The 17,470-nt window shown below is 45.8% G+C and overlaps 2 protein-coding genes across 2 annotated transcripts; both read left to right on the top strand.

Annotated features, from left to right (window-relative positions):
• On the top strand, positions 1-909 carry LOC144279995 (chemerin-like receptor 1). Its single transcript, XM_077841690.1, has one exon. The coding sequence runs from the start codon at positions 1-3 to the stop codon at positions 907-909; it is 909 nt and encodes a 302-aa protein (XP_077697816.1).
• A 10,067-nt stretch (positions 910-10,976) lies between these two features.
• On the top strand, positions 10,977-11,864 carry LOC144279993 (N-formyl peptide receptor 3-like). Its single transcript, XM_077841689.1, has one exon. It carries the CDS (start codon positions 10,977-10,979, stop codon positions 11,862-11,864), a length of 888 nt encoding a protein of 295 aa, XP_077697815.1.
• Positions 11,865-17,470: the final 5,606 nt, after the last annotated feature.

The following is a 17,470-nucleotide window of genomic DNA, read 5'->3' as shown; positions in this document are numbered from 1 at the left end:
ATGGCCTACGAAGCAGCTGCCCATCTTCACGCCATAGCTCCTTTGGAGATGACGCACCTAGTTTTCATGGTGCTCTGCACCCTGACCTTCATCCTCGGTGTGATGGGGAATGGATTCATCATCTTCATCACCAGTTGCCAGAAGAAGAAAACAGTCAACGCCCTGTGGCACCTGAACGTGGCCATTGCTGGATTTATCTTCACTGTCTTCCTGCCTCTCCTGGTGGCCCTGGGCTTCAACTGGTATTTGAGAAGTGTCCTGTGCAAGATAACCAACATCATCACCTCCCTCAGAACGTTCTCTAGAAGCTTCCACCTCACGGCCGTCAGTGCCGACCACTGTGTCACCACAGTTTGCCCCATGTGGGCCCAGAACCACTGCACAGTCCATCTGGCCTCCCTGGTCACACTGAGCATCTGGATTCTGGCTGTCATCGTCAGCTGGTGCTACCATGGCCTCTGCTCCGATCAGAGCCTCTTGTTGAGAGAGAGTGGAGAAGCAGCCAACATCGCTATCTGGTTCCTGGTTGGGTTTCTGGTCCCACTAGCCTTGATCAGCATCTGCTTGGTCACCCTGGCTGTCAGACGGGGCCAGAAACGGGCGGCTTGGTCCAAGAAGCCCCTCTGGACCCTTCTTATCTTGCATGTCATTTTCTTCCTCTGCTGGTCCCCGTATCACATAATTGCCTTCCTGCAGACCTCACCCAAAGCATCATCTCCAGAGACAACAGAGTCCTTGAAGACTGGGACCATCTTTGCTCATGGCCTGCTCTGTTTCAACAGCTGCTTCTACCCCTTCTTCTACCTCATCACACGACAGCATTTTGTTAGCTGCCGGAGAGGGGGGCGGATCTGTCCAACCCCAGTCATTGTGGGATCAGAGCTGGTCGAGTTGGGGGCAAATAGATAGGGGACCACTCTCCTAGAGGAGAAGAGTGATTTTGATTCCTTGGGGTTGTATTATCGGTTACTTGTGACAATCAATTTTTGTACAGGCCCAATTCTTTTTTGTCAGAACACCCTATTTTCAGAACTTGATTTTCTTTTTTGGGTGAAATTAATTTAGAGTTTGTTTCAGCAGCATTTTTTTAAAATGTTCAAAAGAAATTATGGTTAAAAAATTGCGTCTCTCGATGTCTGCATTTTTGCCTTTTTTTCTTCCATGGTGGGTCTTCCTCTTCTTTTGGTAGCATCTTCATTTTCTTTTTAAGCCAGCACTCAACTCTCCCTGTCTTCCGTGTTGTGCTGAAAACTGTGTCAAAACAGAGCAGGGCTGTCACTTTAAATCCTGAGCTGTTTCCTGGTTCTGCGGGCAAGCTCAGTAGGGGAGCAAGCACAGTCAAAGTCAGTCTGCAGAAAGTCAGCTATGGTGAGGTGACTGGTGTCTCTCTGCCTAAGGGAGCAGCCTGTTTTGTCTCTCTGTTATTTGGTGGTCTTGTGTGGGTTCTGGATTATCAGGAATAAAGTCATGTTATACTGCAACTTTCCAGCATTCATCTTTGATATTTTTCTCTAACATCTCTTGAATATAATATTTAGACATCAGTCAAAACCGAAAGATGAAAGCCAGCCCCATCGATGCCAACAGCCCATTGACTTCAGTGAGTCAGTATTTCCTCCCAGGATCTTTTTCATGTTCATATATTCATAGCTTCTCAGGCTAGAAGGGACCATTGTGATCCTGTAGTCTGACCTGTATAGCCCAGCCCAGAGAACGTCTCTGAATTAATTCCTCTTTGAATGACAGCAGATCTTTCAGGAAAAAAATCCCACCCTAATATTTAAATTGCCAATCTATCACGACTCTTGAGAAGTTGTTCCAATGATTGATTCCCCTCACTGTTAAAAATTGATGACTTATTCAGAGAAGAGCCATGAGCATGATTAAAGCACTAGAAAATATGGCTTATAGTGAGTCACTCAATCTATTTAGTTTCATGAAGAGAAGTTTAATCACAGTCAATAAGTATCTACACGGGGAACAAATATTCAAGAACAGTTTCTTTAATCCAGCAGAGGAAGGTCTAATGTGTCCAATGGCTGGAAGTTGAAGCTAGACAAATTCAGACTGGAAATAAGGTGTCAATTTTAATGGTGAGCATAATTAACTATCAGAACAATTTAGCAATGGGTGCAGTGGATTCTCCATCATTGACTATTTTAAAGCAAGACTGTACGTTTTCCTAAAAGATCTGCTCTAGGAATTAGCTTGGGGAAGCTATAGGGACCATACTGCAGAGAAGGTCAGAGGAGATGATCACTGTGACAACTTAACACCCCAATAGTCACCACTGAATGTAATTAGGATATGTTTTGTACAAAGTATGTCAGGTGTGGTATTGTTCTAAAAGTCTTGATCTGTTAGATAGTAATAGCTCATTGGATTGTGTGTGCTGTCGTTGTACGTGAAGTTATGAAGTTTGGCTCTGTGTGTGTTACTGAAACATGTTGTGAGGTTGAAAACTCCCAAAAGCAGCCTTTCAGGTACAGCAGTAAAAAGGCCAAACAATGTGAATGGCTTACTGAGGAAATGCACACAAGGACAAGGATTATCCCAGAAACTGTGTACAATAGAAACCTCTCAGAGATAGCACTACACAATGGGAACTGTTTGACTCAGGTCACAGGAAAAGAGCTTTCCAGCAAGTGGGAAGAAGATATAAAAGGGGGACAATGACATCATGATGGTACCTCATTCTTCGTACAACAACGCACCTGGAAACACCTGAGGAGCAAAGACTGAACTGTGGGAAGTGATGGTCCCAGGCTAGAGGGATTTTTAGTCTGTGTATAAAAACCTGGGAAAACCAAGGCAGCTTGTGCCTTAAGAATCTGCCAGCCTGTTTATCACTCAGGGTGAGAATTTGCTAATTCATATCCTACCTATCTAGTGTGTTAAGCTCAGTTTGTGGTTTTTGTTTATTTGGGTAATCTGCTTTGATCTGTTTGCTATCACTTATCACTTATAACCTTTTGTAGTCAATAAACTCATTTTTTTTGTCTAAAAAACGTGTATGGAAATTATAACTTGGGGCAGAAAGCTGTGTATATCTCTCTCCACATTGAGGGAGGGGGCGCATTTCATGAGCTTACACTGTACAGTTCTCTGTGCAGCAGAAGATGGTACAATTTTGGGTTTACCCTCTAAAGGGAGGTGGGCACTTGAGTACTGGGCAATTCCTTAGCTGAGCCTTCCCATGAATAGCTGATCTCAGCATCTGTGTGTATAGTTGCAGCTGGGTGTGTCCCTACCTGCAAGTGCAGTCTGAAGCCTGGGGAAGGATTTGAAAGGCTGCACAGCAGTACAGTGTAACGGGAACCCAGGCTGGTGGATCACACGGGCTCCGTGGTACCCCAGTTCCAAGTGGCACCCCAGGGGGAGCTCGTCACAATCACAATGGCACCTTCTGGGCTTATCAACTGTGAATCTGTCTTTGTCTAGCTTCAACTTCCAGCCAGTGGATCTGTTAGACCTTTGTGTGTGTCAGGGTTCCTTCCCCACTCTGAACTCCAGGGTACAGATGTGGGGACCCGCATGAAAGACCCCCTAAGCTTATTCTTATCAGCTTAGGTTAAAAACTTCCCCAAGGTACAAACTTTGCCTTGTCCCCTTATTGGTCCTTTGGGTCAGGTGCCAGCCAGGTTAGCTGAGCTTCTTAACCCTTTACAGGTAACAGGATGTTGCCTCTGGCCAGGAGGGATTTTATAGCACTGTATACAGCAAGGTGGTTACCCTTCCCTTTATAGTTATGACAGTATGCTAGATCAAAGAGCCCATTATCAAATCTTGGTTCCCCCTGTAGGTATTTACTGCTGGTAATCGCGTCACCCTGTCCCCTTCCCTTTCGCTGGGTCTACAATAGGCAACTCTAATGGTACAACTACTTTGCTTGGGGATGTGGAAACCCCCCCCCACCCCGCCCCCGGGTGATGCTGTTACACCGACCGAACGCCCAGTATAGACAACGCTTCTCCCGTCAACGCAGCTCCTGCCTCTCGGGGGGGGTGGATGAACGACGCTGATGGGAGAAGCTCTCCTGTCCCTGCATCGGTGCAGCCTTCCCGGTGTAGACGTGCCCTTTGATCAACTGAACTGACTGAGCTCCTGGAGTCTCTCTCTGTCAAAACTGGGGTCCAGTCCATTAATCCTTCTCGTGGCTCTTCTTTGACCCCTCTCCAGTTGCTCCACATCCTTCTCGAAGGGTGGGTGCCAGAACTGGACACAGGATCCCAGTGGCGGTCACACCAGGGCCGGATCCAGAGGGAAAATCACCTCCCTGCTCCAAATTGAGACTCCCTTGTTGGTGCATCCCAGGGTGGCTGGAGCTCTGTTGGCTCTGGGAGCTCACATTGAGCTGAAAAGTGTCCCCACGCCTGAGGCCTCCAGGCAAATGACGAGAGACTAAGGCAGGTCGGAGGCTGTGCTGTGGTTTGTGTGGTCTCTAGCACAGAACGAGGGTTTCCTTAGCGTTGGCTGGCCTGGAACATGGCCTGGGGCCAAGGGGCGGGTTCCTTGCAGCAAAGGCAGGGCTGAGAATGTCACGTGTCTGACTCCCAGTGGGGCTCTGTTCGCTTTCCCCAGCCAGGAGGGGCTGGAGGACAAAGTCCCAGCTGGCGTCTCTGCTCCTGGCACATCACCCCGGGGAGTTGGCTGGATGTGACTGTCTCAGCCCCTGCTCTCTGTGGGTGCCCCGCCTGCCTGCCCCTGGATGTTGGCAGTGAAATGCAGACACCTTGCTAAGGCCCAGTGGCAGGGTGGGGGGAGCTTGTGGTTGGTGTGATGTCTGCATGTAGCAGTGGTTGACGAAGACCTTCCAGGCTTTGCAGACGTGATCGGACCCAACCACGTCCTGTGATCTCTCCACGTTGTTCCCCCCGGCCCCCCGGTTATACCCCCACATGAACAGCTTCCTTCTCTGGGCTAAGCCAGGCTGGGAGAGCTGCAGGTATCGCACTGGGGAGCTGGGACGGGGGTCGACTCTGAGGCGCTGCATCCGCCCAAGACACAGGTAAAGAAATGAGGTAAACCCCCAAAGGTGCCTCACTGGATCTCATTCTGCCCCCACCCTCCAATCACTGCTCCCTGGATCTTCCCCCTTCCAGCTACTCCCATCCCCTCCCCTCATCTGCTCTGGATGGAGCCGGATGAAATTATTTGTGGGTCCTCTTGTCAGAGGTCAGGGGCCCCAGTCACACTGGGTGCTGCACAGACCATGACTGAGTTCAGGGGCCCCGTTGTGCCAGGTGCTGCACAGATCCACAGGGAGAAACAGGCCTGGCCACAGTGAGCTCACACTCCAAACAGACAAATGTTTGAGGGGAAACAGAGGCACGGGAGCATGACGTGACTTGTCCAGGCTCCCCAAACAGTTCAGTGACAGAGTCTGGGATGGAACTCAGGAGTCCAGACTCTCTGTCTGAAATAGACTAAAAGAGACTCTTGCAATTAAAAAAAAAATCTTTTGACTTATTACTGATCTTTTCTTCCCCTGGTGTTTTGCCATCTTACCTTTCTCCACTTGGTGAGTTGCTATCTGTCACTGGAGGTTTCCATGCGGGGGTGGAAGCCTTCATTGTTACAGAGAAAAGCTTGAAATGCCCCCCCCACAAAAATCATAAGCCAAAAAGGAAGAATCCAAATGTCTTTCTTTTCATTTTTGTGTAGTTCTCTTTTCTGAAATTAAATGCTACCATGGTGGGCTGCTGTCATGTTTCCCCCAACACAGGGATGTTAAATTTAATTATATTATGGTCACTATTACCAAGTGGTTCAGTTATATGCCCCCTTTGGACCAGATCCTGTGCTCTGCTTAGGACTAAATCAAGAATTGGCTCTCCTCTTGTGGGTTCCAGGACTAGCTGTTCCAAGAAGTAGTCATTTAAGGTGTCAAGAAACTTTATCTCTGCATCCTGTCCTGAAGTGACCTGTACCCAGTCAATATGGGTACAATTGAAATCCCTCATTATTACTGAGTTGTTTTTATTTTAATAGCCTCTCTAATCTCCCAGAACATTTCACAGTCGCTATCACTGTGCTGCTCAGGTGATCGGTCACATATCCCTGCTGCTTTATTCTTATTATTTAGGCATGGGATTACTATCCATCGAGATTCTATGGTACAGGTTGGGTCATTTCAGATTGTTACTTCATTTGACTCTACGCTTTCTTTCACATAGAGTGCCACTCTCCCAGCAGCATGACCTGTTCTGTCCTTCCGATATATTTTGTTCCCTGGTGTTACTGTGTCCCATTGATTATCCTCACTCCACCAGGTTTTTGTGAAGCCTCTTACATCGATATCCTCATTTAACACAAGGCACTCTAGTTCACTTATCTTATTATTTAGATTCCTAGTATTTGTATATAAGAACTTAAATGCCACTTTTTAGTGTCTGCCATTACATGATGTAATTGAATTGACTTAGGCTTCTATGGAGGTTTTGAAAAGGTGCTTAACTCCTAACTTCAATGGGAATTTGGCACCTAACTCCCTTAGCCACTTTTAAAAATCTAGTCCTGGCTCTTCATTGCCAAGCCCAAGCTTTCAAACCTCATGAGCCAGCCCCTAACACATCATGAGATTGGTTTGAAAAGAAAGACATTTGGATTCTTCCTTTTTGGCTTATGATTTTTTGGGGGGGGCATTTCAAGCTTTTCTCTGTAACAATGAAGGCTGCAAACGTACCTTAAAAAAGAAAAGAAAAGAAAACTGAAATTTCCACCTAATCATCTGATTCCAGGATCTGAGGCTTGGAGGAAAAGGAGAAGCATGGTGAATGCTACAACCAAATTGTAAGAGTCGGCGATGCTACAAGACTCCACCAAAAGTTTTGGAAAACCAGAAATATTCAGCTCTGTTTGGAAACCAAGGGAATTCAGGATGTGTTTAAAATATTGGGGATTGGAAATAAAATGTGTGGCTGTGGCACGCTGTACCTCAAAACAGCACCCTGGAACCCCCATATTCACCACAGCATAGCCATATGAACAAAGTCTGCCTTGTGAGGTATCATTAAAAAAGTCTTGACCTGTTTATTATTAATATCCCGTTCAATTGTATGTGCTGTCATTGTATGCAGAGTTAGGATGTTTTGCTATGTGTGTGTTATTTAAATAAATTGTGATGTTGGGAACACCCACAACCGGCCTTTCAGGTACGGCAATGAAGGAGCCAGGCAGCATTCATGGCTCATCAGCACACATTATCTCAGGAACCGTATAAAATGGACATTTCTCAGAGAGAACACATAGACAATGGAGATTGTTTGACCCAAGTCATAACAAAATATATTTCCAGCAAGATGGAAGAAACAACAAAAGAGGGAAAGTGACGTGACCATTTGGTCTCACTTAACACCTGGAAACACATCTGGAGGACAAAGACTTTGAACTTTGTTATCGGGCTGGAATGCAACCCCAGCCTGTGTATTGAGGAACTGTGACCATTTGTACCATCTGCCAGGGTGAGACACGGCTTGATTCAAATCCTGTTTAGTTTGTAGAACTCAGATTGCGAATTTCCTTTTATTTCTGGGTAACCAAATGTGATCTCTAAGCTCGCTGCATATAAACACTTAAAATCAGTCTGTAGATAATAAACCTGTTTTATATTCTACCTAAAACTGTGTGTGTGATTGAAGTGCTTGGGAAATCTCAGCTCAGTTTACAAAGGCTGGTGTTTGTGCTCTCCATGTTGGGGAGGTGCTAATTGGGTAATGATCTTTCACTTGCCAGGCTTCTGATCAATGCAGGATGGTTCATTTCTGGGCTGCAAGGCCAGGGAGCCAGGGGGAATTCACTGGAGCCTCCCTATTGATGGTTCATGAGTGGCTGGGAGGTCAATCATGGAACTCAGCTGGGTGTGTCCCTGCCGGGGGATGGCTGTGTAAGTGCAGGATCCTCCAGAGTATCACAGTGTGAGAGGGATACTGCAGGTTGGTGGGACAGAGGACTCAGAGGTCCCACAGTCCAGGTTGCATGCCGGGAACCCTGTCACAGTTGCTTTTTAAACCAGTGTCTCAATGAAGCCTGATATTCCTGGTCAAAATTCACGCAGGTTTCACCTTTTGCTACATAACTGGCCTTTCTCCAGCATCCAATCAATTCACAAGCCAGTCGTGGAGCAGACGCAATGTCATGTGGCTCACATCCATCAAGCGAGAGATTCACCATCCACCTGCCACCTGGCAAGGTCTCTCCAGGATGTTCGAGGAGGACCGGGAGTGAAGGGCAGCAGGGCCCACCCACGAATCCCACCTGATCCAGCAGCATTTCAGGGGCCCAAGCTGGGTCTGGTGTGTCTCCAGGTGTGAACGGGCTGAATTTTTGCAATGACGCGGCTGCAGCTCAGCTCCTGCTCTGGGGCTGTGGCTTCCCCGGATGTGGGCGACCATCGCTGCAGACAGGATCTCAAACCCTTCATTACAAGAGACCCCAGAGCTGAGCCGAGCTGTCTGAAACTTGCTTGGCAGACTCAGCTTTCTGAGCATCTCCCATCCCCACTGAGCTGTCCCTTCAGTGCTCCCCCCTCCTGCCCGGCAAGGACAGCTTCCTGTCCCCAGAGTCCGTGGGGGTGGGGGGAGCTGCAGGTGGTATGTGTGTGTGTGTTGGGCAAATCAATTCTGAGATGCCATGTCTGATTCCCCCAGGACATAGGTAAGAAAGTGAGATTAAACCTTCCAGCTTCAATGCTAAGTTAAAATCCACAACGCCCACCCCTCCCAGATCTGTCTCTGCCCCCGCACCACCCTACCCCGGTTCCTCCCTTCCCCCACCCCACTGCCTACAGCAGCTCCCCGATCCTGACCCGCTCCCCCTAGCAGGCTCCCCAGATCCTTCCCTGCACCCCCCACCCCACTCCCCAAAGCAGCCTCTCCAGATCTCTCCCTGCCCCCCCCATAGGTGCTGGACCCCCTGGATTGAAGTGGTTCCCATCATATACAGGGTTTAGAATTTGATTCAGTGGCTCTCAGCCCCCTCCCTGTACACATTTTTCCAGCAACCCTGACCCCCTCCCCTATTCCTCCCTGTCACCTGTATAAATAGCCCCCATACCCCACCCCAGAGGTGGCCACATCTCAGTGGGAAAAGACCCTATAGTCCAGTGGCTCTCAACCTTTCCAGCCTACTGTAACCCTTTCAGGATTCTCATGTCTTGTGTACCCCAAAGTTTAACCTCACTTAAAACCTATTTGATTACAAAATCAGGCATAAATATACAAGTGTGACAGCACACTAGTACTGAAAAATGGCTAACTATTTAATTTTACCATATAATTATAAAATAAGTCAACTGGAATATAGATATTGTACTTACATTTTATTTTGTACTGACTTCGGCAGAGTCCCAGCTGGGGTCCCTGATCCTGGGACCTCGCCCGGTGGAGTCATCTGGACATGGCTTTCTCAGCCCCTGCTCTCCACTGGGGACCCTGCCCACCTGCCCCCGGATGTGGGCAGCCGAATGCAGACACCTTGCTAGGCCCCTGCGCGGAGGTGGTGGGAGCTTGTGGTTTGTGTGACATCTGCATGTAGCAGATGACCTTCCAGGCTTTGCAGACGTGATCAGACCCAGCCACATCCTGTGATCTCCTCACATTGTCCCCCCCACCCCAGATATACCCCCACATGAACGGTTCCCTGCTCCGGGATGAGCCAGTCTGGGCGAGCTGCAGTCATCACGTTGGGGACCTGGGACGGGGATTGACTCTGCAACGCTGCGTCCCCCAAGACAGGGTAAGGAAATGAGGTAAACCCTCCAGCTGCCCCACTGGATCTCATTCTCACCCCCTCACTGCTGCCCCCTGGATCTCCCCCCTTCCTATTGCCCCCATCCCCTCCCCTCGTCTGCTCTGGATAGAGCTGGTTGAAATTATATGTGGATCCTGTTGTCAGAGGTCAGGGGCCCTGTCACACTGAGTGCTACACAGACCCCAACCAAGCTCGGGGGTCCCATCACACCAGGTAGTGCACAGCCCCACCGGGAGAAACAGGACTGGCCACAGCCAGCTCACACTGTAAAGTTAAACAAAGAAATGTTTGGAGGGGAAACTGAGTCACGGGGCGATGACGTGACTTGTCAAATCTATCCAAGCAGTTCAGTGGCAGAGTTTGGGATGCAACCCAGGAGTCCTGACTCCATGTCTGTCCACTACAATAGACTCTGGCAATATCCTTCCTTTAAACTTTTTTGTTGTCGTCCTCGTTTCCATAGGTGGGTTCTTTCGGTGGGGATTTTGTCTGCTCCACTAACTCATCCCCCCCAAAATGGCCTAAACCACACAAAAACTGCACTTCAAAATGACGGGCGCAGGGGGAGAAGAATCACTTTCCAAAATTCCATTATTTGAAAAAAAAGAAAAAGAAAAGGGGAAACGATGATTGATTAACTTTTTCGTTTTTTTAACAAAAATGGGAATAACGAGCTCCTTCAGGAAACTAACAGGAAGAAGATTATTTGGGAATTTTAGTGAGGCTTTGGGGGACGGCAGTGTCTGTCATATCTCTGTCTCTGCATCTGGGACACCCCACAGTCCACATCCCCTTGCCAGGAAATCTAACTTTTCAGCAAGAAGCAAACGTGGGTTTCTTTAAATATTTGGTTTGGTAAAGAAACGATATTATGTAAAAACAAAAAATGTTCGGCCAGAGAATAGACAGAACAAATCCTGCATATTGGCAGGGGGTTAGACTGGATGACCCTTGCGGTCCCTTCTAATCCTCTGGCTCCATGCTTCTAAGGTCTTAGAACCATGGTGCCACTGGCCTTCAAGGATTTGATCCTATTTGATTTCAGCTCAGGAACTGGGGAGTTTATAAACTCTAAGGAGATTATAAACTCTGCTGCTGTCTCTTTCTGTCCGTGTCCTCTCTGGGAGCCCATTTCATTGCTCTTCCTTCCTTTGCTCAGTACAGCGTCTGCCTCTGCTGAGCCCTGAGGAAAAGAAGGGGATATTGTGACTGCAACTCTTCTGAAAATGGTGTTCCTAATTGTCTGTCTGGTACTTAGTGGCATGGCCTTCCTCGCCGGGGTGTCGTTGAACAGCTACATCCTCTTCATCGCTGGCTGCCGTGTGGAGAGGACGGCCAGCACCGTGTGGTTCCTGAACCAGCATGTGGCCGATTTAATCTTCATCATCTTCCTGCCCCTCAGATTCATCTCCATCTTCATCCTGGACTTAAACTGGGCCAAGAGTATGAGCAGCACCGTCACCTCCCTACACATGTTCTCCAGCGCCTTCTTCCTCACAGCCCTCAGTGTCGATCGCTGCATCCTCGTGGCACGCCCTGAGTGGGCCTGGAACCACCGCACGCCCCAACTGGCTTTTGGGGTGGTTCTGGGCACATGGGCCCTGTCTCTTGGATTCAGTTTGCGGTACGGTGATCTCTGGGAATTCCTGCTCTCACCTGCCAGCACCAGCATGAATTTCCGACTAGAGGAAGAGAGGGTGAAGGCTACCGTTGTGATCCAGTTCCTGGTTGGGTTTCTGATCCCGTTAGCCTTGATATTGATCCCAAACTTCTACATCATTCTAGCTGCCAAGCTGAGAAGGAACAAGCTGATCCAATCCACCAAGCCACTCAAGATCCTTCTTGGCTTGATCCCGACGTTTTTCCTCTGCTGGTTGCCGTATCACGTCTTCTCCTTCCTGCTGATCTCAGCTAAGTACCCTCTGCCTCTTCTGGACATTGGAAGTGCTTTTGCTTGGGTCCTGACATATTTCAGCAGCTGCCTCAACCCCATATTCTACCTCACCATGGAGGAAGAGTTTCTGAGGTACCAGCAATGTGCACGAAACACCCACACCACCGACAACTCAGAGCCAGAGCCAGATGACCAGGGGAATGGATGGAATTGTGGTTAATTGCATGGAAAAATAATTCTATTCACTAGACCTGTAACTTCCTCTTGACCCCTAAATTGTCTTTTTTGGAAAGTTAATTTTTGGTCTGATTCAAAGGAGAGCCAGAAGAATGATTACTGGATTAGAAATTAGCATGGGGAAATAGTTTTTAGTTTGTGTAATGACCCATCCACTCCCAGACTTTATTCAAGCCTAATTTAATGTTGTCCAGTTTGCAAATTAATTCCAGTTCTGCAGTTTCTCATTGAAGTCTGGTTTTGAAGTTTTTTTGTTGAAGAATTGCGACTTTTAGGTCTGCAGTTGCGTATCCAGGGAGATGGAAGTGTTCTCTGACTGGTTTTTGAAAGATATAATTCTTTATATCTGATTTGTGTCCATTTATTCTTTTGCATAGAGACTGTCTGGTTTGGCCAATGTACATGGCAGAGGGGCATTGCTGGCACATGATGGCATAGATCACATTGGTAGATGTGCAGGTGAATGAGCCCCTGATGGTGTGGCTGATGTGATTAAGCCCTATGATGGTGTCCCTTGAATAGATATGTGGACAGAGTTGGCAATGGGCTTTGTTGCAAGGATAGGTTCCTGGGTTAGTGTTTTCGTTATGTGGTGTGTGATTGCTGATGAGTATTTGCTTCAGGTTGGGGGCTTTGTTTGTTTGTTTGTTGGTGAGTATTCGCTTCAGGTTGGGAGCGGATGGGTCATTACACAAACAAAAAACTATTTCTCCATGTTAATTTTTCCCCTACTGTTACTCTCACCTTCTTGTCAGTTGTTTGAAATGGGCCATCCTGATTATCATTACAAACATTTTTTTTCTCCTACTGATAATAGCCCACCTTATTTGATTAGTCTTGTTAGATTTGATATGGCAACCCCCTTTTTTCATGTTCTCTGTGTATATATATATATATAGATATATATATATCTTCCTACTGTATTTTCCACTGCAAGCATCTGATGAAGTGGGTTTTAGCCCATGAAAACTTATACCCAAATCAATTTGTTAGTCTCTAAGGTGCCACAAGTACTCCTTGTTCTTTTTGCTGATACAGACTAACACGGCTATCACTCTGAAACCTGCCTTAGAGTGAGAGTCTCAAGGAGCTCAGTCTATTTAGAATCATAGAATCATAGAATATCAGGGTTGGAAGGGACCTCAGGAGGTCATCTAGTCCAACCCCCTGCTCAAAGCAGGACCAATCCCCAACTAAATCATCCCAGCCAGGGCTTTGTCAAGCCTGACCTTAAAAACCTCTAGGGAAGGAGATTCCACCACCTCCCTAGGTAATGCATTCCAGTGTTTCACCACCCTCCTAGTGAAAAAGTTTTTCCTAATATCCAACCTAAATCTCCCCCACTGCAATTTGAGACCATTACTCCTTGTTCTGTCATCTGCTACCACTGAGAACAGTCTAGATCCATCTTCTTTGGAACCCCCTTTCAGGTAGTTGAAAGCAGCTATCAAATCCTCCCTCATTCTTCTCTTCTGCAGACTAAACAATCCCAGTTCCCTCAGCCTCTCCTCATAAGCTTAACAAAGAGAAGCTGAAGGGGTGACTTGATCACAGTCTGTAAGTACCTACATGGGGAATACATATTTCATAATGGGCTGTTCAATCTAGCATAGGAAGGTCTAACATGATCCAGTGAACAGAAGTTGAACCTAGACAAATTCAGACTGGAAAGGAGGTGTAAATTTGTAACAATCAGAGTAACCGACCATTGGAGCAATTTCCCAAGGGTCGTGGTGGATCCTCCATCACTGGCAATTTTTAATTAAGCTGAGATGTTTTTCTAAAAGCTCTGCTCTAGGAATTATTTTGGGGCAGTTCTCTGGTCCGTGTGATTGGGGAGGTCAGACGCGATGATCACAATGGTCCCTTCCAGCCTCGGAATCTGTGAATCTGTCATTTTAACAAAATATATTAGAGTCTTGGTTTTGTTAATTTTTAAATCATTTTGGGGTGTTTGGTTCTTTATGATATGTCCTTTTCTGCGTCTTTGTGTCATTATTCTTCTCATCATGTCATCTTTGCTCCCAGTGGAGCTTTCTCTATGTGTTTCTTGAAGATCAAGGGGTCTATGCAACAAATAATAAAATTTTCAAAAGTGTCCAAGTCCTATTTTTAAAAGAGTTTAGGCCCGTAGGAACCTCGCTAAGAGTCAAACAGAATATAACATAACATAACCCTGTTATAGTCTTGGCCTTCATAACATCCTTTGGCAAGAGTTCTTTGTGTGTTGTGGGAAGAAATACTTCCTTTCGTTTGTATTAAACCTGCTGACTATTAATTTTATTTGGTGACCCCTAGTTCTTGTGTTATGGGAATGATTAAATAACACTTCCTTATTTACTTTCTCCACACCAGTTAGGATTTTATAGAGCTTTATCAAAACCCTCCTTAGTCATCTCTTTTCAAAGCTGAAAAGTCCCAGTCTCATTAATCTCTCCTCATATGGAAGCTGTCCCATACCCCTAATAATTTTTGTAGCCCTTTTCTGTATCTTTTCCAATTCCAGTATATGTTTTTTGAGATGGGGCGACCACATCTGCATGCAGTGTTCAAGATGTGGGCATACCATGGATTTATATAGAGGCAATATGATATTTTCTGTCTTATTATCTTTCCCTTTCTTAATGATTTCCAACATTCTGTTCGCTTTTTTGACAGCCGCAGCAAATTGAGTGGATGTTTTCAGAGAACTATCCACAATGACTCCAAGATCTTTCTTGAGTGGTAACAGCTAATTTAGACCCCATCATTTTATATGTATAGTTGGGATTATGGTTTCCAATGTGCATTACTTTGCATTTATCAACACTAAATTTCATCTGCCATTTTGTTGTTGTTTTGTGAGACCCTTTTGTAGCTCCTCGCAGTCTGCTTTGGACTTAACTATCTTGAGTAGTTTTGTATCATCTGCAAATTGCAAATTGCCACCGCGCTCTTAATCCCTTTCCCCAAATCGTTTATGAATATGTTGAACAGTACTGGTCCCAGTACAGACTTCGCTATTTATCTGTCTCCTTTCTGAAAACTGACATTTTATCCCTACCCTTTGTTAGTTAGTAGTCCTGCAATTTCACATTTGAACTCCTTCGGAACACTTGGGTGAATGCCATCTGGTCCCGGTGACTTATTATTGTTTAGTTTATCAATTTGTTCCAAAACCTCCCCTAATGACACCTCAATCTAGGACATTTCCTCAGATTTGTTACCTAAAAAGAATGGCTCAGGTTTGGGAATTGCCCTCACATGCTCAGCCGTGAAGACCGATGAAAATAATTCATTTTGTTTCTCCGCAATGGTCTTATCGTCCTTGAGTACTCCTTTAACATCTCAATCATGCAGTGGCCACTCTGGTTGTTTTGCAGGCTTCCTACTTCTGATGTACCTCAAAATATTTTTGCTATTACTTTTTGAGTCTTTGGTGTTCCTAATTACATTTTTACACTTCATTTGCCGGCATTTATGCTACTTTCTATTTTCCTCAATAGGATTTAACTTCCACTTTTAAAGGATCCCTTTTTGCCTCTCAAAGCTTCTTTATGCAGTTGTTTACCCACTGTTCTGTGCTAGGCCGCAGGCCTATCAGGAGTGCTCCGAAAGAACGAGGCCTACACGCAGCAAAGCAGCGAGTTATTGGCTTTATTGAAGGTAAGTGACACACCCTCAACGGGGACTCCAAGCGTTGCTGTCACGGAGGCAGGGAACCCAGCGCACCGGAGCTCTGCCTGGGACGGAGTCCGACGAAGGGGTTCACAGCGATGCTTAATAAGCAGTACACTTAAACAGCTCATGAATATATAATTAGGTACTTTCCAAAGGGGCTTTCCACTACTTGGCAAAGGGCCATGCAGGGCAGACAGAACCCGTCTAAAGCTGGTTGTGGCCGGATTTTCATGTCCTACAGTGACCAGTCGGCACCGAGAAAGCGGAAGTTCCCTAGCTAGGTCGTAACAAAGTCTTCCGCAGTACCTTACACCCACGGTGCACTTTTTTGGTTCTCTTATTGCAGCTTTCAGGGATTTCACTTTTGGCGCTGGACCTTTTCATTTCTTTTTTACTAACTTCCTCATCTTTGTGTAGTTCTCTTTTCTGAAATTAAATGCTACAGTTTTGGGCTGCTGTGTTGTTTCCCTCGCCACAGGGATGTTAACTTTAATTATATTATGGTCACTATTACCAAGCGGTTCTCCTTGGACGAGATCCTGTGCTTTACTTAGGACTGAATCAAGAATTGCCTCTCCCCTTGTGGGTTTCAGGACTAGCTGCTCCAAGAAGCTGTTAGAATATCGCTATTCAGCCCTTCCTGTAAACCCTATACTTTAAGAACTTAGGTGTCTTTTTATCACTTAGCTAGTTACATGGGTATAAAACAAAGAATCAAAATCACAATCTGCCTGTGTCTGGGCCTTCTCTCACTAGGATAGTCTGAGGCCTTGTTCTTAGGCGAAGGCCTTTGACTAAGCAGAAGGGGCAGCCATAAGCTGGGAAGTGAACGGTCATGTCCTCACATCCCAAGCCAGTCACATTGAAATAAGGTGCTATTGGGCTGTTACGAATACAATCCTATCCTGATAGTGCCATTCACCATCAGATAAAGATGGTTAGAGAAAACTTAGTTTGATAGCATCCTGTCTGGCAAGAAATTACTTACTAATAGTTGGGGTTGTGAAACCCTCATTTCTGTATGTTTTATCTTTATGGCCCCCACTTTTCTATTGTTAATCTGTCTGGTTCTCTAATTGTTGCTGTCTGATGTCTAATTAATTTCACTAGCTGTAAGTAAATTAGGATAGTGAAATATAATTGGTTAAAGAATTATGTTACAATAGTTACAATATGTTAGGATTGGTTAGTTAAATTTCAGTAAAATGATAGGTTAAGGTATAGCTGAGAATATTACTATATAAACTGCGGTCAAACAGGATGTGGAAAAAAGGGACAGAGGCAGTCATCAACATGTGCCAGGAAACTTTATTTTTGCGTCCCGTTCTAAGGTAATATGTACCCAGTCAATATGGGGACCGTTTAAATCCCCCATTATTATTGAGTTTTTTATTTTAATAGCCTCTGTAATCTCCCTGAGCATTTCACAGTCGCTATCACAATCCTGGTCAAGTGGTCGGTAATATCTCCCTGCCGCTACATTTTTATTATTCAGGCATGTAATTACTATCCATCGAAATTCTATGGTACAGTCTGGTTCTTTTAAGAATTTTACTTCATTTGACGCTACACTTTCTTTCACATATAGTGCCGCTCCCCGCGCAGCATGACTTGTTCTGTGATATATTTTGTAACCTGGTATTACTGTCTCCCATAGATTATCCTCATTCCACCAAGCTTCTGTGATGCCTGTTGTATCAATATCCTCATTTAATACGAGGCACTCAAGTTCACCCATCTTATTATTTAGACTTCTAGCATTTGTATATAAGAACTTACATGTCACTTTTTAGCTGTCTGCCATTATGTGTTGTAACTGAATTGACTTAGGCTTCTAGTGGTGAGATTTTCAAAAGCACCTATGTGAGTTAGGTGCTTAACTCCTAACTTCAATGGGAATTTGGCACCTAACTCTCTTAGCCGTGTGAC

The sequence above is a fragment of the Eretmochelys imbricata genome, chromosome 24 (genome assembly GCF_965152235.1).
Source record: "Eretmochelys imbricata isolate rEreImb1 chromosome 24, rEreImb1.hap1, whole genome shotgun sequence".
In the NCBI taxonomy this organism is placed as follows: domain Eukaryota; kingdom Metazoa; phylum Chordata; order Testudines; family Cheloniidae; genus Eretmochelys; species Eretmochelys imbricata.
The sequence above is the reverse complement of the archived record's forward strand: the minus strand, read 5'-3'. Positions and strand labels throughout refer to the sequence as shown.

What these genes read in the sequence shown, in the direction of transcription:
- LOC144279993 (XM_077841689.1), top strand. Translation starts at nt 10,977, where the DNA reads ATGGTGTTCCTAATTGTCTGTCTGGTACTTAGTGGCATGGCCTTCCTC.
- LOC144279995 (XM_077841690.1), top strand. Translation starts at nt 1, where the DNA reads ATGGCCTACGAAGCAGCTGCCCATCTTCACGCCATAGCTCCTTTGGAG.